Source organism: Pan troglodytes, chromosome X (genome assembly GCF_028858775.2).
Source record: "Pan troglodytes isolate AG18354 chromosome X, NHGRI_mPanTro3-v2.0_pri, whole genome shotgun sequence".
NCBI classification, from domain to species: Eukaryota; Metazoa; Chordata; class Mammalia; order Primates; family Hominidae; genus Pan; species Pan troglodytes.
The window spans coordinates 120,685,798-120,708,177 of NC_072421.2; the positions used below are offsets into that span (position 1 = coordinate 120,685,798).

General features: G+C 42.2%; 1 protein-coding gene across 10 annotated transcripts in view; it reads left to right on the top strand.

Moving 5' to 3' along the window:
• The first annotated feature begins 3,584 nt into the window (after positions 1–3,584).
• The window catches only part of GRIA3 (glutamate ionotropic receptor AMPA type subunit 3), a 307,537-nt gene continuing 288,741 nt past the window's right edge, over positions 3,585–22,380 (top strand). For 3 of the 10 annotated variants that reach the window (XR_010154884.1, XM_003317663.3, XM_016943287.3), the window contains exons 1-2: positions 4,299–4,721; positions 5,909–6,067. Coding sequence is in view for 9 of the 10 variants with exons in the window: in XM_003317663.3 (XP_003317711.1) it covers positions 4,613–4,721; positions 5,909–6,067 (268 nt within the window). In the remaining variant the exon portion in view is untranslated. The other 7 variants (XM_054676683.2, XM_016943289.4, XM_063804853.1 and 4 more) reach the window with 5 other exon arrangements.

Genomic DNA, 22,380 nt, shown 5'->3' on the forward strand with positions numbered 1-22,380 from the left:
GGAAAACATGGAGTTCTAAATATGCTTATGTATAAAAAGCAAGCTAATCTGAAAATGATTTAGGATAAACAATTGCTCCCATAGCCACTACTCACTTGGTGTAACTGTCTCCTTCTAGAAGTTTCGGTGGATCGATTTCTGGACATATTAAATCCAAATTAATAAGGTTTTTCCTCTGACTCATAGATACACTTCCAACAGAAGCAGCTCCAACTAGGCCTGTGTCTGAAATTTTAGCTTCTCAGGGATGTAGATTTATTTAACAACATGGAGGCCAACACTTAGATAGAAGATTTCCACAGAGGTTTCTGGAGGGGTGATATAATGGAGAAAATGGAACTATAGAGAAGTAGGTCAGAGGACCTAAGCTTTCTTAGAAGTCATACCCAACCTGAATCTCCAGATGTGGCTAAACTCTCTATTCTTCCCAAATAATCTGGAAGTGACAGTGCAAAAGATGGCCACAAAGAATCAGTTGTATCTAGCTTAGTTCCTTTATTAGAGTCTAGGCTAAAGTTTGGACAGTTTTTCTAACCCCAAAATAATCTCACCTCATGGAATCATAGGATGATCAAACATAAAAGCAAGACGGGTACTTAGAAACCACTTTGTTCTATCTTGTGTTTGTAAGGGTTTGGGATAAGGGAAGTACCTTGTTTCAGATAGTTAAACACCATCCTCTGTGCTGCCATGGTACCTGGTGCTTACCATTTTCAGAGCACTTGCCATATTGCATCGTCATTGCCAGTGAATACATCTGCTCCTCCTTTGAACTTGACATTCATGAAAAGCAGAAACTGTTCCTTGCTTCCTTACATTCCTGGTGCTTAGCAAAGTCTGCCTATAGTAGGTGGTCAATAAATGTTTGTTGAAGAAATCAAAGTATCAAGTCAAATGGTTAGGAAATTATGCTCCCATTAGGCAAAGGATATAGTATCTTGGTTTCATTTTCTTCGAAGGGTGTAGCAGTTTCCTTCCAATGAAATAGGATGATTTCTGTTGTTGTTTTCCTGATTTTTATGAAGTTGGCAAGTATGAGGCTCACTGTACGGTATAGATCCCCTCTTAGAATTCCACTGGCCAACAGTTCTTTATGCTTATCCAAGTGCACCTCTCAAGCCTGAAACAAGCACAAAGCTCATGAAGAGAAGTACACTTTTTACTTTTTGATAAAAACTGCAATGGTTATTTTCTTGCTATTTAAACTATATCATAGAGCTCATTTAAAAGTACAGATCATAGGTACTAAGGCTAGCAGGTAATCCTAAATTCAGCAGGGATACTCTTAACCACAGAGGGAGAGCTAGGTTTGGGGCTTTGTTGGCAACTTCTGGTGGCTATGATGCTGCTAGTATAATCTCTAACCCCTCGTTGGAAAATCAAAGTTGAAGTTTATAAAGTGTCTCCCTGCTCTTTTGGGTGAGGAATCGATTGCTAAAGAATTTGCATGTATTATACAGGCTTTTCAACCAACAGCAATATGCTTAGTCTACCACTGTGCCCCTGCTGGCTCAGATGAGAGTAGTCCAACTCTGCCAACAGCTGCCACTGACAGCTAAAAATTGAAAGAGTGGCAGCAGATAAAAGAGAGGGGAAAAAGGTATTGGGCAGGGGAGGATGACAATGGAAGGGATGGGTGGCATTTACATTCATGACTTCGAGGGTTTTCAAGTGCATAGGCACCAAAATATTTTTCTGCCTCTCATCTTTAGTTACTGAGCCACCCTCATCACTCTTCAAGCCAAATGACAGTGAAGATGGCCACAGATCTTTTCTTCCACCTCCTCTTACGGCTGGCCAAGCATGGATGGGGACGTGGCTACTTTCAGGAGTGAAGTGAGACATGCTGAAAGTCACTTTCTCCTGGTACAAAATATATTGTTCACTCACATGAAATCAAAACTAAAACCTCCTCATTAAAGTTGTTCCTTTGGGACAAGGCATTGAAGGCTCCTATTAAAATGCAACTGTGTTATCTAAAAGGAGAAACACCTAGTGCCTGGCACAGAGTAAAGGTTCTTTAAATGTGGCATTTTTAATATTAAATTGTCATTGCCTGCCATTAGAATCTTAGTAAAGATTGTCTCCCGGGCCTTTTGAGGAGCTACAACGGAAAGATTTTAATGTGGAACATTGGCATAGACTTGATAGCAGAGTCTGAAGTTATGTGAAATATGAGGAGAGAGGAGGATGACAGCATGAGGAAACTTGGGGGACAAGAGGGCACTTTTAGTAGGTGAGAAGGAGGGAAGGGAGTTTGGAAATTAACATTTATTGATTTTTCTCTGAGGCAGGCACTGAATTAGATGCTTTCATATCAATTATCTTACTTAATTTTCACAACTGCCTTATAAAGAAAGATATTAATATTCCCATTTTGAAGATGAGAGAACTGGGGTTCAGATTAACAAAGTTGTTCAAGGTCACACACTGCCTGTATGTGATGGGACTTAGACTCGAACCTGGACGTGTATGCCTCCTAAGCCCATGTTCCCGAATAATGCTATGTCCCTGTCTACATTTGGCAGAGGATGACCAACCTTACCTCTGCTACCCGCTTTGCCCTAATGCTTCTTCCACTGAAAAGATGAGTCTCCCCAGACTCTCATGTTTCTCCTTCACTCCTGTCCATGAAATATCAAAATGGAGACAAAAGATTTCTATGAGTGGTGGGTGGGAGGAAATTATGCATTATCAGAATGAATAGAAATTTGGGAAGAGCCTAAGACAATTTTTCTGGTTTGAAGCCATTTTGTTCCATTGTTCCAGGCTCCAGACTACGTCTCGCCAAATCCAAAGTTCTGTAGCAACTGATATTCTAGCTGGGCTCCAGGGTCCTTCTATCCCCTGTATATTCCCAATTTTATCCCCGATGTATATCAGTTCGCTTTACACTGGCAGGAGAGTTCATGTTCCACTTAGACCAGGAGGAGAGGATATGAAAAGGAAAATAGCAGGTGTGGGGAGGATAAAACCCATGCCTTCTACAGTAACTGTGAAGTAAAAGTGAAAAACGTGAGAGATAAAGAGGATTCTTTTTCCTCATTGCGGGAGAAAGGGGCTAGGGAGAGGAGTCTATAGCCCAGGAGGTTCATCCGCAGCATGCTATGGAGAAGGCCACCGTCACTGAAATCCGGTCTGTACTGTAGGACTTCATAGGTTCTTTGCTCGCCTTAGAGCAGAGGGGAAGAAGAGTCAGAAAGAATTGATAACCTCTGAGGTCATCAGTCAGGGGCCTAGGCTGCTAAGTCCGGAGGCAACACCAAGGGATCAATGCAGCTAGGTACAGTTTTCTCCAGCCTCAACTTTCAATCCCCACCCCCAGACCAGCTCATTCCCACACCTCCCTCCTCCTTGGTCAGTGAGCCTGAGCGTCCTTTTCATTAACCTTTTAGTTACTACCTCTACGCACATACTTTTTCCTATGCCCTCCAAAGAAGTCAGCCCCATACTGCCCATCACTGCCCAGCACCGCCCACCCCATGCCCCCGCAAGCCGGCCTCAGCACTAGTTTAAGGGGAGGGACACGCCTCCCAAAGCTGCGGGGATGGGGGTGGGGGTTGCTCACTCGCCCTCGGATCTCTGCTGTAAAAGCGGAGCGGCAGAGACCGGGCATGCGCAGCATCTTCGGGCGCATTGTGATGGGAACTGCTTCTCTGAGTCTCTACAAAGACTCCGGAGTAACCACTAATGGCCCTCCTAAGGCCCCCCTTCTTTAAGACAGACACACAAACACAGAGGCAATGCAGCTATTTTTTTTTAAAGGGTGGGAGGACGTTGCAGCTTGAAAGGTTGATCCACGTTAGGAGTGGTGTATTTCTATTGATCCCATCTCCGGTGTTGACAAACGCCAGCGCCTAGGCTTTGCAGTCCGGGGCTGCAGTTTGCAGTAGAGCTAAGCGGTGTGCGGCTTTAATTCCACGTCAGATCAACTTTGATCAATATCCCCCTACCGGCCCAATTGGAAGAGCCCAATTCACCGGCACTGAGCCTTTTCGCTCTTTCCTTTTTTCCCCCCTCTTTAGACCTACCATCTTTTGCGGGGGGGGGGGGGGGGGCGCGGAGAGAGTCTCAGATTGTCTTGATAATTTATTCTTTCGTTCTCTTTCTTTTGCTTCTCTATTTTTGTTTTTCAGTGTTTTGCTTGTTTTGTTCTGTTTTAGGATTTTATTCTCTCTCTCTCTCTCTCTCTCTCTCCCTCTCTCTCTCTCTATCACAGGGAGAGAAATCGCTTTGGCAAACCCAGCTTGCAGCCAATGAACCCGCCTTCCAGATTGGTGTGAAGACAGAAGTAAGGTGGGGGGAAGGGAGGGGGTGTGAGAGATCCTGGGAGCGAGAGGGAGAGAGAGGGAGCAAGAAAGGAAGAGAGAGCGAGCGAGAGAGAGCGAGCGAATAAGAGAGAGAGTAAGAGAGAGAGAGAAGAAGAGGAAGAAGAGGAGGCGGCGGCAGCGGAGGAGGAGGAGGACTAGTGTGGGGTGGAAAGGAAGAGTGAGCGAGAGCAAGTTAAGGGGAGGGGGTGTAAGAGCCAGCGAATTCTTTTTCTTTTTCTATTATTATTTTGACGACTCCTGAGTTGCGCCCATGCTCTTGTCAGCTTCGTTTTAGGCGTAGCATGGCCAGGCAGAAGAAAATGGGGCAAAGCGTGCTCCGGGCGGTCTTCTTTTTAGTCCTGGGGCTTTTGGGTCATTCTCACGGAGGATTCCCCAACACCATCAGCATAGGTAAGCGCAAGCGAGCCAGCCGTCGGTCCAGGCTCTCCCTCACCCGAGACCACTGCCCCGGCATGGCTTTCCCTGCGGTGGGTCCCTGTCCTGCGTGGCCTGGGAACTGGGACTGGGGCCGGGACCGGACAGAGATGGTGCGGGGCGGGGGGCGGGGCGGGGGGAATCTGAGCCTCAACGAGGTGGCTGGTCTGAAGAGCCTCTGGGACAAGAGAAGGGTCTCCTGGGGCTAGTGGGGGTGAACTGCTAGGTTTTCCGAGCCGAGAGGAGCACCGGAGGCGAGCAGGAGGCTGGGATGCTGCAAGGGGGTGAAGAGTCGAGGCTTTTCGGCTCGCTGCTCTGGACTTTGCCATGGCGTGCGTGCAGCTCCTGGAAGTTGTCCCAGGGTGATGCCGACTGTCTGGCCGCGCCAGGGCGCATAACCCGGGCCCGGGGTGCTCAGTCCGTCGTCTCCGGCTGTCGGGAGACAGGCTGGTGCTGGGGGAGGTGGAGCCCACTTTGGATCTCCCAGACCCGGGCAGCAGCAGGCGTTGGTGGTGGATGGGGTAGGAGGCGGGGGTGAGACTAGGAGCTGAGCGGGCAAGCGGCGAAGTCACGCAGACCACGAATTCATGAATTGCCGCTGTGTCTGTCAGGAGCCCGGCTCCTGGGCGCCTGGAGGGAGTTATCTTGGCTTCTGTCGTATTTACAAGTCTAGAAGTTAGAATTTTTGCCATTACTGAACCAACCCCCTGTATTGTCACGGGGGAGGGTGGCTATGGGGAACGGGTTGGGGTAGCAGGGGGAACAATATTGTTTTTCTTCCCAACCTTTCCCTTCACACAATGAAAAGATGACCAGCTGTGCGGATGGGCGGGGGGCGGAGGGGGGGGCGACTAAAAAAAAAAGAAGGCTGCCGACTAAGAAAGAACCAAGTCTCACTCTTGGTTCCATCGTCCTAACCCAAAACGGCTCCCTCTTCTCTTCTCCCTTCTCTCTAGCCTCTTCTTTTCAGTCTAGAAAAGCCAGGTTTCTCTTGGCCAAAATCTGAGTTCACAAGTCTTGAAAGACACACAGGTTGAATATCAATCCTCAATCCCACACCCCAGTATCATTGAGAGGTATCCGGTATCTATATTGTTCCCCAATTCCTAACTGGCCCTAGTGTGGGGGAACACAAGCCAAATCTCCGTTCCCTTTGCTTATAGGTGGACTTTTCATGAGAAACACAGTGCAGGAGCACAGCGCTTTCCGCTTTGCCGTGCAGTTATACAACACCAACCAGAACACCACCGAGAAGCCCTTCCATTTGAATTACCACGTAGATCACTTGGATTCCTCCAATAGTTTTTCCGTGACAAATGCTTGTAAGTAGATCTGCTTTTCCTCCCTTTGGGACGTTGGGGACCTCATTTGCATCTTTCTTGTGGCACTTAGGGTCTGTGTATGTGCTGGGAGATGATTGCTTCAGTAGATATTTTAGGGGCTCTAATCCACCCGGTTTCATGCTGCATAAATCAACTCCAAATGATACTGCTGAGGGGCTTAAGACAGTGGGAAAAACTCAAGACAGTGGGCAAAAGTCTGCTCCAAATAGTGTTTGATGCAAAAGTTTCATTTTCCTCCATGCTAACCTAGTGTGTTCCTTCTCCAACACTCTCTCTCTTTTTTTTTTTTAACTGGGGAAAAAAAAGAAAGAAAGAAAAAAATAGCATGGTTGTTCGGAGAAATTTCTTCAGATGAGATTAAAAAAAGCAGCAGCAGCTTCTTGATTGAGTCAATTCAGGATGTACATCACTTGACTGTTAAAGCTAGTGCCTGGCTCTAGGAACGAGCTGAATTTGACAATTGCCTAATGTGTAGGAAGCAAATATGAGAAATTCTACAAACAAGTGACCTTGAGGGGCAGAACAGGCTGGGTTCCCCGGCCTCTTTCTGTCCTCAAATATTACCTTACTTACTGAGAGAGCTCTGATAGGAACTCATAAGACTACAAACTGATTGCAAGTGATGAATGCCTAGCAAACTGAGGGGAGGGGAGAAAATGGTGATCAGGTGATGATTTAGAAAGCTAGTTCTGCCTCCCCTAGTGTTGTTCACCCCCATGATCGTTAAAGACAACACAGTTCTTAATTTAGAGCAAAGAGGGGGCAGGAGGAGAGGAGGCTTGGAGCAGGAAAACTGAATATGGAAAGAGAAGAAATTCATCAGGCCCAAAGCCGGTTCTGAAATCCTTAGTTGTACCGGGTGATTATTCCTCTGAAAAGGGGACATTTTGTAAAATACAACCAAAGGAACCTAAATGGCTAATAGCCTGTTGGACATATGGTTTTACTTGAATGGAATGTTTCGTGAGAAAGACTGAGAATACTTCATGTAAGCTTATTTCACTAAAAGTTTTCACAACAATGAGGCTGAATATGGTATAAAATATGCTTTGCTTTTATGGCTGATGTAGTTTGGAATTTGGGTTTTTTTTTTCCTTTCTCTTCCAAGGGAGAAATGATATTTATGTTTGGATGGGTGAAACTTTGTATATGACTTTCTTTAAATCCTTCTGCCTCAAAGGATGCATGGTTTCCAGAAACCACTGAAAGGGTCTCTCCAAGGGCACAGGTTTCTTGGCTTTGAAGACTTGGGCCAAGGGGATGGGGGTAACATACTCTGCAAGAAATATGACAGTTGTCAGCTTTAAGAAAATTTTAGCTGAAGATACAGATCCTTATATGAACATGTTCTGAGATACTCCATATTTGACTTTCTTTGGCTTTCTGACATTGACAAAAATAGGAATTTATTAATTCCAGCTAGTGTGAAAGTTACGAAATGTCTGTCTATACTTTGCATCTTATTTTGGTAATCCCAGCCTGTCTCCACAGCATTTACAACACACATCTGACTCTTAATCCTGCAGCACTGTGATCTTGTCAAGAGGCTGAATCTCAAATGCAGCTTCCTAAATATCAATTAGAACAGATTTAAAACTAAATACATTAAACTACCAGGGTTTATTATCATTAGTAACAAATAATATTTATTTCAACTCCCTTCAGTGTCTTTTCACTGATGAGAACTGGGATAAGAGAACCATTTGGTTTCTCAGAAATGATTGATTTCCAAGGTTTTGGGTCCTGTTCTTATGGTCAAACCAGATTGACACCCACCAGCCCTGGACTGTCAGAACCCCACTCAAGAAGCAATCAGAAATGATTCTTGCCATGTGAAAATCTCAGGTTTAGGAAAAGGCAATAAGTCATCCATATTGGTATTGAGTTGCCTTATTGCCTTACCTCTCAGGGCAATAAGAAAACAACCAGGGGAAAGGAAAAGAAATTGATCAAAATCCCTCACCGTAAATTCATAGCATTTCCACTTACAAGGCTGGGTTGTGGCTAGGGGCTTGAGAGTTCGGGAGAAGGAGTGTGGCTCACTGGGCAACAAGAAAAAGAAAATGAAAACGTGACCTTGCCCTTAGTTATGTCAAATACACATGTATGCATGCACAGACATACGCAGGAAAAATAGCTAGAAACCAGTGTTGTGTATCCAGCTGCCTGTTGCTTTCTCTGAAGACAGAGGAGGAAAGCTGTCATCTTCTCTGGTCCCTGAAACAGTCATCTCTGAATGTCACAATCATTGAATGGGGGCCAGATCTCAAAGCTGTCTCTAGGCAGCTGCTGCTTGGTAGCTTAGTATGAGAAAGATGACTCGTCTAACCATAGTCTTGGAATGCAGAAACCAAGTATTTCAAGGGACCAAAGAAGCCCTGGAGATGTTTCTCATTTCTACCCCTGGCTTTAATTGTTCTTTTTCTTGTGGAAGCGGAGATCAAATATTTCCAACTGGGTTGAAATTCTAGTTCAGTGCTGGAGCCTGACAGGTGACCCCCAGGTTCCACTCCTCCAAATGATTGCCCTGATTGTGCAAAGAGAAACCTCTGTATCCTCCGGCCTGTCCTTCTCTGGAGACCTAGGGAGAATTCCAGAAAACAACAGATGAGTCTCAATCTGGCCAACCACCTCTCCTATCTGGTTCAATATGGAATGGGCTGGCAAAAATTAAAGAAACTTTCCCTTATTCCTATGCAAAATTCCTAGTTTCAACTTCCCTTAGCACTAGAATTGATCTCTTCTCATGATCTTTCCTGCACCCTCAATCCTGAGGCAGGCACACACTTTCTAGGGTGTAGGTGTGCAGGTAAACGAATACACAAAGAATAAACAAAGGGTAATTCTTTCATATATGTGTCCCTGTTCTCTGTTCTCCCTCCACATCACCCACCCCTACAACCTCTGACAATGTGTTTGAAAGGTTTCCTTGCGATGAATCCCAGGCATCAGTTATTTAAAGACTCTTCTTCATCAGAAACCAATTTTTTTGCACAACCCCCAAGAGGTTTGCTTAAGACAGACTCCAACTTTATTCCATGTCTTACGAGGCCAATAAGAGCCACACTGGCTTTGAAAGGTGGTTAATTTGGGATCTCAACTCAGAGATGGATTGAAGTTTATCTAAGAGACTTACCTGATTTGAAGCACATGTTCCCATTTCATGAGGATTAATAGAGTTTGCTGCCTTACTTTTCAACTTAGCTAGATAACCCCAGAACCAAGAGTGGTGTGAATTCTTTGGCTTCAGGATATATACATTCATAGACACACAATCAATATATATGAAGAGAGATGTATACACATGTAAGTTACATGTTTGTTTTTTAAAAAACAGATTCAATAGTCCTAAGGCTTTCAGGGCAGGGGTATGGAAACACCAAGGGACTGATGTGTCCCATTGTGTGGCTTTGCTGTCCTGGTTCCTCAGGAAACATCGCCGATTCCCTTGAAGTCCCCTCCTGTGTCTTTCTGCTGTGCACTTGTAGTGCACTCCACACTACACCGCCCCAGCCTCTGCAGTGTCAGCTCATTAGCACACAGATCTCATATTCCCTCTCCGCACTGTCATTGCAAAAATTGCTGTTGTACACCTTTACAGCCAACAAATGTGCTTGCGGATTACGCACTGTTTGCAAGAAGCAGGGAAAAGGCAAATGTAACCTTAAAGGTTATTCACCACGGAATTGTACTCTAAACGCATTGGCTTAAATAAAAATCTGTTGATGGAGGCACAATGGTAATGGTGGGATTGAGAATAGGACTTAGGAGTGCAGGCTTTAATGGAGCCCCAGGTAAAATCCCTTTTGCTGGCTAAACGTAACCCATCAGATGCAAAATTTTATTCCATTAATTTTTTTCAAGCCATTTGAAATATACCTGCTGAGAACACACTCCCTTTACAACTAAGCGCATTTCACTACCAAATATACTTAGCTGAGACAGGTTTCTGTCTCTTGCCTACAGAGTCACAATCTAATTATCTAATTATTATAATTGCCAAAATCAATTTAACTATTTATGTCCATTTGGGAAGGAAATGTCTCCTTTGATCCCATTCTTTGCAATTTGGTGGGTTTTGTTTTGTGTTGGTTTGGCTTTGGTGTCTGTCCTTTCCATGTAAGATTTGGAAACCAGGTGAAGACTCCTGGGATCAAGATCAAGCCTCCTTCCCTTAACAGATTTTGCCATACTACCCAACATTGACTGCTCTGGTTCCACTCCCTCCCTCCCTCCCCGTCTTCCCTGCCTTTGTGCCTTTGCTGCTCTCCCTCTCTCCTCTGTCTGCTGGCCAGCCTTCAGTAAGCTCGCTGGCTTAGCTCACTTCTCGGCCCCTCTGGCTTAGTCCCCTGAAGCATGAAGAGGTTGCCTTAGTGGTGCCAGTCAAAAAATTAAGTCACGTTTTCACAAGGTTTATTACGGTTTTTAAAATTTATTTTTCATAGGGCGGGGGAGGGAAGAAGCTGATGCTGTTCATTTGGGCCATAAAAATAGATGGCAATCAGCAGGCTGTAAAGGTGAGCTTCCTGCAAAGTGTATTACCTCCCCTAGAAGGCAGCTTCCTATTGATCTACTAAATCAGGGGGGGAGAGCAGCAAGAAGGGTTTGAAGGAAAGGAATAAAGGGAATTATTTTGTTCTCCATCTACATTTACTGCAAAATGGGCCATGGTTTTTCTCCCTCTCTGCAATTTTAACTTTTTTTCCCTAAAATGAAACTAGTTTTCCACATTTTCCTACTTCTGCCCCTACAGAGGTAATTTCCTTAATTCTGCATTTCCCTCCCTAGTCCCTAAGACTGAGTGATAATAGTGGAGGATCGATGAGCTTTTTGTTATGTTTTTGGCTCCTGATGTATTTTTAAATTTCATTGTTATGGGTAGTCAGAGGTGATTGGCTGGTTTCATTTTAACAGATTGAAAAATAAATGAAGCTCCTGAGGCATCGTTATTTGTCTTCCTTTGTGGATAAGAGATTTGTCATTTTTATACAGTTGGTTTAAGGATTAAATGATGGCATAGATTTTAAGAGAGGGCCAGAATTTTAGAAGATAGAATTCCATAACTTTGGGGGAGACTAATAAACATGCTTATCCAGATGATTTCCCTGTCAACTTCTTAGATTGAGACTGCAAAATAAATTTGAAGGACCTTTCATAAAACCATCTATCTTCAATGAAGGTCAAGCAAATAATCTGTATACTTTACCTGCTCCATTAAAAAATCAAGTTTTGACTTTATTCCTTTGGCTTTGTTACTTTGGGTCTTATTAGATAAAATATCCACAGGAGGGTGCAATTAAAACCCCAGGTGGGGGTGATAGGTATTCTTCAGCAGCACTGTGGGAGTTGTGCAGACACAAAAGGAATTCCCTCCATCTTGGGAGCTGCTCAGAAACTGTCTGGGCTCCAGATACAGAGCTATAGATAGCCTCAGCCCGTGTGTGGGATGAGCCTTGAGCTAAGGCAGCAGCCCCCAAAAAGGGTCAGTCCTTGACAAAGGTTAACACGGACAGAAATTGTCTTCCTCATATTTCTACCTCTTCTATTGCCATTATTTTCTTCTCTTGCTCTATCCGTCCAGCTCGTCTAACTCCCTTTTGCTGGTCTCTGCCTACTCACTGACCAGCCCCTGATTCTGGCATCCCATCCACACTAAACTTACCTAGGGACTACTTTCTACCCCGGACTTTTCCAGACCTAATTCCCAGAACTTCTCCTTCTCCACCAGAATATCTTTACTCTTGGTCCACGCTCCAAGGATGTAGAGTGCAGTACGGCCTGCACTCTACTTTGGGGGTGACAGCTTTATATCTAATATAGGTATATATTTCATATATATGAAAATGTCAGATAAATGGTAAAGGGTTAATATATGTAATGGGGAGTATCTGCTTCAAAACTAGGGACTATGGGAAACATACTGCCTCAATTTCAAGGAAAGATACTTAAATAGGAGTGTTTCTGGATATTACTCTCAGAGTGGCTGTTCACTCTACCCAAACTAAAGGTCAGCTGGCTTTGGTCATAGAAGACTTTTACAGGCCAAAGTACAAGTCTAACTGCCCATAGTAGATTGGGTGTAAGTACACCCGAGGCATAGGCAGGTTCAACTTCATGTTGAATCTAAAAGCCTTTGCGGGTAATTTGGGAAGCTGCAGGTTCAACTTCTTCATATTGAATCTAAATGCCTTTGGGGGTGATTTGGGAAGCTGCTAAAGTTCATAGGTATTTATTTTATTAAAGAGGCTGGTGTGGAGACTGAACCTGCCTATGTGGGCACTGTCAGGAGATGTACTGGCACAAAAGGAAGGTTATAGGAGAGGATAAGGGTGGGAGAGAAGCTATCTCTCCAGCTGTAAGTTTCCTTTCCCTGGGATGGTATGTGGAATGCCACGTTTAAGAGGTAACATCCCTCTCACCGTCACTAAATAGTATCTCTGGAGGTATTTGGAAGCGTAGTTAAGCAGTATCTCCTCCTCCCTCCATCCTTCCCTTACCTTGTCTCAAACATACACTCTGGCCTCCCTCCCAGTGGAAATAACCAGCATATTCTCTTCTGGATTTCCAATTGCTCATTGGTCACAGAAGTGTTTACATCCCATGCTCTATCTGGACCTCCCTGTTCCTCAATTCCCAACCGTCACTGGCTTCTTAAGCAATTATCCTCAACACAACCATCATTTGTCCTTATTTGGAGGGTGCAGGGGAGCAAGGATAAGAATAAGGAGAGGAAACACAGCTGATAATGATCCCTCAACCCTATGAGGTGCAATTCAGGGTAGAACAGCACTTGTTAATTTTTCATGTGCACACCAATCACCTAGGAATCTTGTTAAAACAAAGATTCTGATTCACTAGGTCTGTGATGGTGCCCAAGAATTTGCATTTTTAGCAAGCTGCCAGGTGATGCCAATGCTTCTTGTCCTGGAACCACACTTTGAGTAAGAAGAGCCCAGAGCAAGGAGACTGTGATCATTAAAGGAAAAGGCTCTCGCAGACCAGCTCTTATCCATCTTTGTATCTTCTTGCCCTCCAAAGAAGGTTCTGTAAGAGACACATTTGGCTCGTTCTTACTCAAGTATGTATCTGTCACATTCCCAACAAGCCCGTGTCCATTTCAGCCAGGTCTGTAGGTGGCATTACTAGATATCTGATGATAGCATTTAGAGTTGTTTTATTGTAGGGATGTGGAGTGGGGACTGAAAGGCAGGTTCAGCGAGGAAGTAGCTCATGAGCCCGGATGACACTGTCTTGGCTTCTTGCCATACCCCAAAGTGCCCCTTTTAGAAACAACCTGCCCAAGAGAGCGAAGGTTGGCATGCAGTTCCAACTGCCTTTCCACTTTGCTTCTCTGGGTCAAGGCATGCCAGAAGGAGGCATGTAACATCTGCTCCTCAGCTGTCTGACTTCCCTTAAACAGGGTTAGAAACAAGAAGTACAACACAACCTGAATTCTATCTGGTTCCCTAAGAGACTGAAAAATTGACTCCATTTTCAAGGCCTGTGCCAGGCACTCACTGATGGGAGGGAAGGGAAGTAATGTCACTTTCTAGCAGACCTGAGCCGAGAACTGCTCCAGGGAAGCCATTAAAAGCTTACCCAGTGTCATTTGAGGACCGCAAAATAGCAAAATTCCCCGGAAAAATTGCCCCCCAACAGTGTGCCATTAGTCTGAAATTCCACAAATTTGTTTATTTGTATTACTGCACTGAAAACCTGTGCCAAAATGCAAGCGTGCTATCTGGAAGGGAATAAATTAAATCCTTATCAGTCATTAATATTTCAACCAGAATTCTCTGTTCAGATTACCACCTGTTACCTTGCAGGATCCTCAGAGGGGGCTTTCCAAGACAGGTAAATGACCCAGAACAAGATACCTGCCCAAGGAAGTGAGGCACCAAATGGATTGTGGGCATTCAGAGGGGCGCTGGTAGACTCTTGAGGATAAGGAAGATTCCCTCAAATACACTTCACCTATTTTTCAACATTTGACCTTCTCCATGGATAAATTCTGGTACTTTATTCACTAAGATTTTAGTTATCTTTAACTATTTTAGCTGCCTTTGACCGAAGTCATACCCTTTCTGATGGTAGTGGGCCTGCTGCCTGTTCTGTGTGTGGTGTTTGCTGCAATAGGTGATTTCAGCTTCAGGATTTTCCACAGTTACTGTGGAAAATTTTCAGAGGTAAAATCAGTTTGTGATGAGGTATGGTGAGAATTTAAGCTTTTAAAAATTGTTGTGATCAAAAATAATTCCCTCTCAATTATCCATGATTGGCTAATCTACCTTGCCAATTACTTATTGCAACCAGGGCCTTCATCTTTGTAGCTCCCCAGAAAGGGGTCAAGCCACAGGCGATAAATGAGATGGGAAGGGATCAGGATGCAGCTCACAGAGGGGTAAGTGTATGGGTGTGGGTACAGGTCTTTGTGTAGGTGAACACCTTTGCACAATTAAGATTAGTAAAGCCATTAATGTCCAAAGTCAGTCAGAACCTGTTAAACATTCTCAAACATCCTAGTACCTCACTGCAGTTTCCAAAGCTCCTTGTTCATTAAACAGTGTTTCTTGAAATTGGGCCACTTGCTTTAGAATCACCAGAGATGCTTGTTAAATATTAATTCCTGGGTCATACCCTAGATGTATTGAATCAGAAACTATCAAGATAAGCATTTTACCAAGGTCTATGGGCGATACTAATGCATACTCAGTTTAGGAATCACAGGTTTAAAAAGCCCCAGTACTACAGAGATATACAGATTCAGATTGAATATTTATTGAATACCCACTGAGCACCAGGTATTATGCCAGGCACTTTCACATATGTTACTTCTCTATGTAACTGAGGTGCTATTGGCCTATGCAAGCATTAGAGAGTTTGGCTTTCAGGCTGGAAATCTAAGACTTGGAAGAACTAAGAGACTAGCCTCAAGTCAGTCTCTGAGGGAAATAAAACAGAATGCTCTTTGAGATGGTAAGTAGAGACAAAGGAATTATTTTCATTTTGACAATGCTTCTTCCTTTCTTTGCTTATTAGCTAATGATTCGTCCTCAGACATGCTCTGAACTAGACGTCATGGCAAATGCCAACTCACTTATTAAAAATAAATGTATTGCAATCAGTTCATATAGCAATCACTGTGCCTTCCTCCCCATCCTTGCTATCAACAAATTTAAAACCAGAGCTAAAATAATAACAGCTACCATTTATTAAAGCCGTACCACATGGAAGGCACTGTGCTAAGCATTTTACATGCCTTATCTCATGGAATCATCACAATATTGCCACAAGCGAGGAACTCTCATCCCCATTTTCTAAAAGAGGAATGATAGGTGGTTCAAAGTGTATAAGCAACTAGCTCAAGGTCACACAACTAGCTAAGTAGTGGAGCCAGGATTCGACCTGAGATCTTCCTGTCTCTAGAGGCTGAATCAATTTCAACTTGGGTTGAAATTTCAAATGCATATAGGGGCTATGCAGACCACATAAAAGTGGTAGGTAATTGGACCAGGTGTGTTATAATAGGGAGTGGTGGGGCCTATGGCAATCCAGAGAGTCCATGCTTCTGCCTGAAGACATTCAAATTCAATTTTCTTAAACCACTATGGGACAAACAAAATGCCTGCAACAGGACCTAGAGGGACTGGGAGTGGAAAGTACACATTTCTGACTTCTGCACTATACTATACACCTCCTTTTAGCAGCTAGGTTACTGGTTGAGGGAAGCTCTATTAACTGGTAGTTATAACTACTGAGAACAGCAGAGAGAAAAGCTCTTCTCAGTAAAAACTCTATTTTTACTTTCTTCTTATAGTGTGCCATCAAAGTATCTCAATATGGTAGAATTTTTTCTCCTTTGTGGAAATACTTGTGGTCCCATGTACATACACTCTATATCTAGTAGCTTTTCATGACTGAGTGCCAGCTTGACTCTAACTAACCTTCCCCCAGGCAATGCGGAGGCCCTCAGCAAGGTCAGAATGCTGGCACAAGGTCATTAATAAGCGCCCAGATCAGAAGAGGTACATCACCATTGGTGGGGGGAGGCTGTGCTCTGGGACAACTTCTTAGGTTCTAGAACATGCAAACCCCAGGCCCACAACTGGGAGGCCACTGGGTCAAGTAAGGCTATGTCAACAGCCACCCAAGGTAGGAACTTCCCATATACTCTGAGAAAGAGGCTCACCAACTTTAGACCAGGGTCTAAAATAGAGATGTAATAGTTGTCTGGAGTTGTAAACTAACCTAACCCAATCTGGTCATTGACAATCATTACATACTTTTTGTTGGATATTAATAGCCTGCCATAGTTAAAGTGAGGCTATAGATCTTCTCCCCATTAACATCACTACCAGCTATAACAGCAAGACTCAGACAATATTCTACTTCCCATTAAAATAATAGCAAATAGACATAAAATAATTTGATATCCAGTTCTGTAGACCCAGACAAATTCAGCTCCCTTTGCTTCTAGGTGCTACAACAACACCTTGCATGAAGGTTTACTTGAGGCACACAAGACAACATTCTAGTAGCAGGATTCAGCTAACCAAAAATCCCCATCAGTGGCTGTCCACAGGACAATTTACAAATTGAACCTACAGTACCATTTTTTCTAAGGGATAATATTATAGAGCTTACTAGATGCTTATGTTTTCTTTATGCTAATTTGGGAACTCCTCTACCATATTTCTAGCCAATCCACATATGTTGTACACTATTAATTTCACCAATGAGAAGTTTAATGTTAATTAACAAAGCCTCTGGTGCTCATTGGAGATAAACTCCTGAGGTGATTGTTACAATCACTTCTTGATTAGAATTCTTTAAATGCTAAATTACTATTCCTGGTCTATGTATTTCCAAATGAGGGTAACTGACCACCTCTACAGTATAGATTAAGACTAACTGACCCATATATACACCACACAATTTATGTTGAAGTCTTATGAAATAAACTATAAGTAACAGAACATTTGAGATATCATGTTTCTTATGGCCTTGGAAAAGAGTAAAAGTTGTAAGAGCAATAGGAGGGTGGTGGAATGAACAATGGGACAGAAATTAGGAGATCTGGGTTCCAGTCTCACCTCTGATATCCACTGCCTGGATGACCTTGGATAAATCACACCTATCTCTGGCTCTAGTTTTTATCATTTGTAAACTAGGGAGGTTCTTCTGGATGATGTTCGTGACTTCTATCTTTGACATTCTATCCACTGGGCATGGCAGCTCAGGCCTGTAATCCCAGCACTTTGGGAGACCAAGGCCGGAGATCACCTGAGGTCAGGAGTTCGAGATCAGCCTGGCCAACATGGTGAAACCCCGTGTCTACTAAAAATACAAAAATTAGCCAGGTGTGGTGGTGTGTGCCTGTAGTCCCAGCTACTCAGGAGTCTGAGGCAGGAGAATCGCTTGAACCCAGGAGACGGAGGTTGCAGTGAGCTGAGATCGTGTCACTGCACTCCAGACTGGGACAGAGTGAGACTCCATCTCAAAAAAACACAAACAAACAAAAACAGCAACAACAACAAAGACATTCTGTCATTAACTCTTGTCCAATTCTTACCATCTCATTTCATTTCTTACTGAGAAAAGGCCATCCAAAATGAAGCTCCTCAAATTCTATATCTAGAAATTCCTCTTCATATTCATCTACTCTCTGCCTTTATGAGAGCCTGTGATAAAAATATTGAATCCTTGAAATCAATGGTTAGTGTTTCAGCCAGTTGTGGCTTATCCTTGCACATCCCAACTCTTCCACTTACTAGCTGTGAGACCCTGGGCAAGTTACTTAACTTCATTGTGCCGCAGATTCCCCAGTTATAAAGTGGTGATAGTAATAGTTCTTACCTCATAGGATTGTTGAGAGTTTTAAATAAAATAATTCACAAATGCATGTAAACACTTAGAGCAGTGCCAGGGCCATCAGTGAGCTTTCTTCGTGGGCCCTGGAGTCAAGAGCCCGAGAGAGGCCCTCCATACTGTTCATTCTCCTCTGGAGCAGGCACTGCCCTGGCACACAAATGGCCCATACCTATTTCTTTGTTCTTTTCTACTTCCTAGTGACCACTTAGCAGTTGATAATCCTTTTAGTCACTTGCCATTCATATGATGAAAGCTCAACAGAGATGCACTTCTGGAACATCTGTGAGTCTAGGCAATTCTTCCACTAATATATTACAGTCTCTTACAAGCATTCAGTATACTTTGTGCAAGAGCTACTAAATGCATTATAATCTTGGCTCTCTTACTAGCCATATGACCGTGAGCAAATTACAGAACCTCTGTAAGCCTCAGTTCCATCATCTGTTCAATGAGAATAAATATAATAGTAACTATCTTATAAAGTTGTTGTGAAGATTGGGATCATCCACGTAAAATATTGACCATAATGTCTAACATATGTGTTCAATATATTAACACAGAGTAGCGAAGTGGTTGGTAAGGAATAGAATTAGTCAGAACCAAACTGTGGAAGATATTCTTAACTATCCCCAAAGCCCTTCAAATTAACCTGTATGCCCTGTGAATTTGTAGCTGAAAAGAAGCTGGATGAGATCACCTTTGAATACCCACAATGCTGCCTTGGGCATAAGAGGTTTGCTTGGGGACAAAAAAAAAAAGTGGAGAAAGAAAGAATTTGCTTGATACCTCAAAAAAGCCAGGGCACACATACCACTAAGCCTAATCATGCCACCATTAAGTGGAATTGTCCAGAAGGACATGATCCCTTCTGATTTTTTTTTCTCTAAACTGGATATGATTTGGGTAAAGCAGCATGGATAGTAATATGATAACCTTAGCACTTGCTGGCTCAAAGGAAAGAATAATCTTTCTTCAAATGTGACCTCTATTTTAATGTGTTTAAAGTGGGAGAGTGGAAGAGTGGATCCCAGATCCTGGATCCTGATCCTGCACTCAGACTAGGAAAAATGTAGTTCCAACTGGGCTCTCCCAGCCATGAGTTTTCTGAGTTTTTTAATTAAGGCTGATGTGTGAGTGGAAGTTAAGAATGTATTCGTTTGAGTGGATGGATTTTTTTCTTTTGATGTTGCTTGCCTAAGTCAGATTGAAAATAGCAAAGGAAGGAGATATGGAAAAGATTAAAAGAGAAATTTTGCTAATGTGATTTTCCAGCATTTTAGTCTCTCTCTATTCTCTCCAGAGCAAAGGTTAACTAGCTGATTCCATAAGCATAGATTCATGAGAAAGGATCCTGCTAAGGACCACCAGACTTTTTAGTCTTTTAAATTTTTTTTTTTTTTGCTCCCCTCTCTTCTTCTGTATTCTGTATCTAACAGCATGGTGTATCCAGCAGGCCAAAAGCTGGGTTATGACCAAAGGCAATTTTTAGCCACTTCCTATCCCAGTGTACCCATAATCCATGAGTATCATCTCCTCTTCTCATTTCCTATTCAAGCCTATTCCTATATTTTCATGTGGAATCACTGATCTTTTTTTCAGATGAAGAAACTGAAGAGGAGGAACAGAGATGCTCAGTGACTAGCCCAAGGTCACACAGCTAATTGATAACTGAGCTGAGGTTGTAATGCAGGTTTTCCAACTTTTGGCACTTCTCTAAGATGTCTTCCCAACATAATCCTTATTCTCTTGGCTGTCACTGCTGCACAATGACATATATAAAAATGACAACACTGTCAGTTTTAAGTAGGTGGCAGAGAGGAAGAATAAATCCACAGCAAGTTAATTAGAAATACAGTAAAACATGAGTTTCAGGCGCCACAATTAATCGTATCTACCATTTAGTGCCTCCAATGTTAACCTGTCATAGTTTACCACCCTCTGATCTATAGTCAAAAATGAGCAAAACAAAGTCTTGAAGTCCTATTACAGATCATAGACCGTTGGAGCTGGATCAAGTAGTTTTAATCTAATTACCTCATTTTGTGGATGAGGAAAATAAGAACAAGAAAGGAAAAGAGATTTGCCAAAGGTGATGCAGCTCCCTAGTAGCAGAAGTAAGTTGAGCATCTAGACTAACAGATTATCAGAGTGGGGTCTTTTCCACCATGTTTTGCAGCCTTATCAGCAGAAAACTGTACTAAAGTAACACCACAGATTTATTACTTTACTACCTTCTGTTATCTCTTTTTCTCTAATTGTCTAATAAGAGAATTGTCTAATTCTCTTATTCTCTAGTAAGTCATATTACCCCTACCTGATTTTTTTAATGTGGAAAACACTTGTATTATTATAGAATTTAAAATGTAAAATTAATTTCTGCTCATTGTCAACAAACAAAAAACTTCAAAAATATAGAGAAGAAAAATTACCCAGGTAAATTAAAAATCACCCAAAATTAAGTTTTAACATGTGTTCAGATTTGTATCCTGCCTTTTTACTTTATATTATATTGGAAGCATTTGTCCAGACTCTTTAAATGTTCTTTAAAATTTTGATTTTTAATATTTGTGTTACTGTATCACAGTTATTTTATGACACATATGTACATATAAAACCATTACCTTATGTATATATATTTATATATTTTATATATACATATGTCATATTATATATATGAGCCCATATATATACATATACACACACACACATACATACACACACACACAAACGCAACCATTATACAACTTTATGCATTGAGGTGGATTCCCAATTCACTAAGGCTTACAATTATACCTCAACTTCCTCTAATACCTACATTCTATCACAGATCTGAACACACAGTAAATATGTAATAAATACTTGCTGACTTTTAGTTTTTCTGGTCTTTTTTGGGATGATCATTATTCCTCCACCGGGTAGGGCAACCAAATTGAGAACATGACTTTCCATCCTCTTTAAAGCACATGTTATATAACTCAACAGGCAGTATAGCAATGGTGGTTATGATCAGAAGCCAGACTCTCTGAGTTCAAATCCTGGATCTATCTCTTTCTTGTTGTATAGCCTTGGGTGAGGAGCTTAACCCCTCTAAATCTCAGTTTTTCTTTCTGACAAATGGGGGAAATATTAGTATCCACTGTGGTAAAAATTGAAAGATAAAATATGTGGAAAGTGAATACTCAACAAAGATTAGTTGCCATTATTATTACATTTGCCAAAGGGAAATAGAGTACAGATTTGGAGTCAAAAAACTTGAGTTCTTGTTCCATCTCTGCTATTATCTAGCCCTATGTCCTTGCATGAGTAATTTTAGTAGTCCATGTCTCAGTTTCTTCATCTACAAAATGGAGATAGCAATACTTGAGCTGTATAGCTTATAGGGATGTTATGAAGATTAAATGAGAGAATAAATGTGAAAGTCCTTTGAAAACTATGAAGTTAAGTATAATTGCTAAGTATATAAAGGTAGATGTAACATGATTGTCGTATGGTAGGACTGAAGATGCAGAGGGTGCAGGAGACTAGGCTGAATACAGTGAGCCTGGGAAGATATTTTTAAAATAAAATTCCTTGTATTGGAAATATAGACTGTTATAGACAGAAGGGACCTTAGAGATCATCTAGTCCGTCATCTTAATGTTATATTTAAGAAAAAAGATTCAAAGAGGAGAGAGCTCAAAGTCACAAAGCCAGTCACAGAAATGAAACTAGAATTCATGTCTCTTGATTTCCCAAACACATTCCTAAAGCAATCACTGCAGATCCTTGTTTGTTGACCTTCATCAAAAAAAAAAAAGTAGTAAAGAAAAAAATACAGTTATTTGTGGCATCCATGTTGGTAGTAACTGATTATTTGGGGTTTTATCACAAGGATAAGCCACATAAAACATAGCTTTATTGTATTTTTACCAACTTCATTCCAGGTGAGAAAAGTAAAGGTGCAGGAAAGTGATGGGTCGGGGGAGGATTCAGTCAGGGCAAATGACCTCAGACTTGGCCAGATTCCCAAGGGATTGCTGTCATCCCCGGCAATGACCACTGTAGCACATGGTCTTTCTTTGATTGTTAATATTTACCTTTGCAGTCAGTCCTCAGTTATGTGTTTTTGGAAAACTTGGTATAGTAGATGAAATTATCAGTTGCTTAAAAATACAATTGCCAATTGTTTGATTCAAGTAAATTGATTACAGTCAGAGGACTATTCATTTTATGCTGGCATGCATACAGCCCACGTCAGGCAAGGGCTGCATCACTGATGGCAGCTCAGATATCGTCGCATTTCCTGAATTATATCCCGTCAGGTACTCAGTAAATATATGTGTTGGATACTTTCATCTTTACATTTTTTTAGCTGAGATGAGAGCACATAAACATTTCCATCTGACAACCTTTTCAACTTCAACAGCACAGAAGGTTATTTT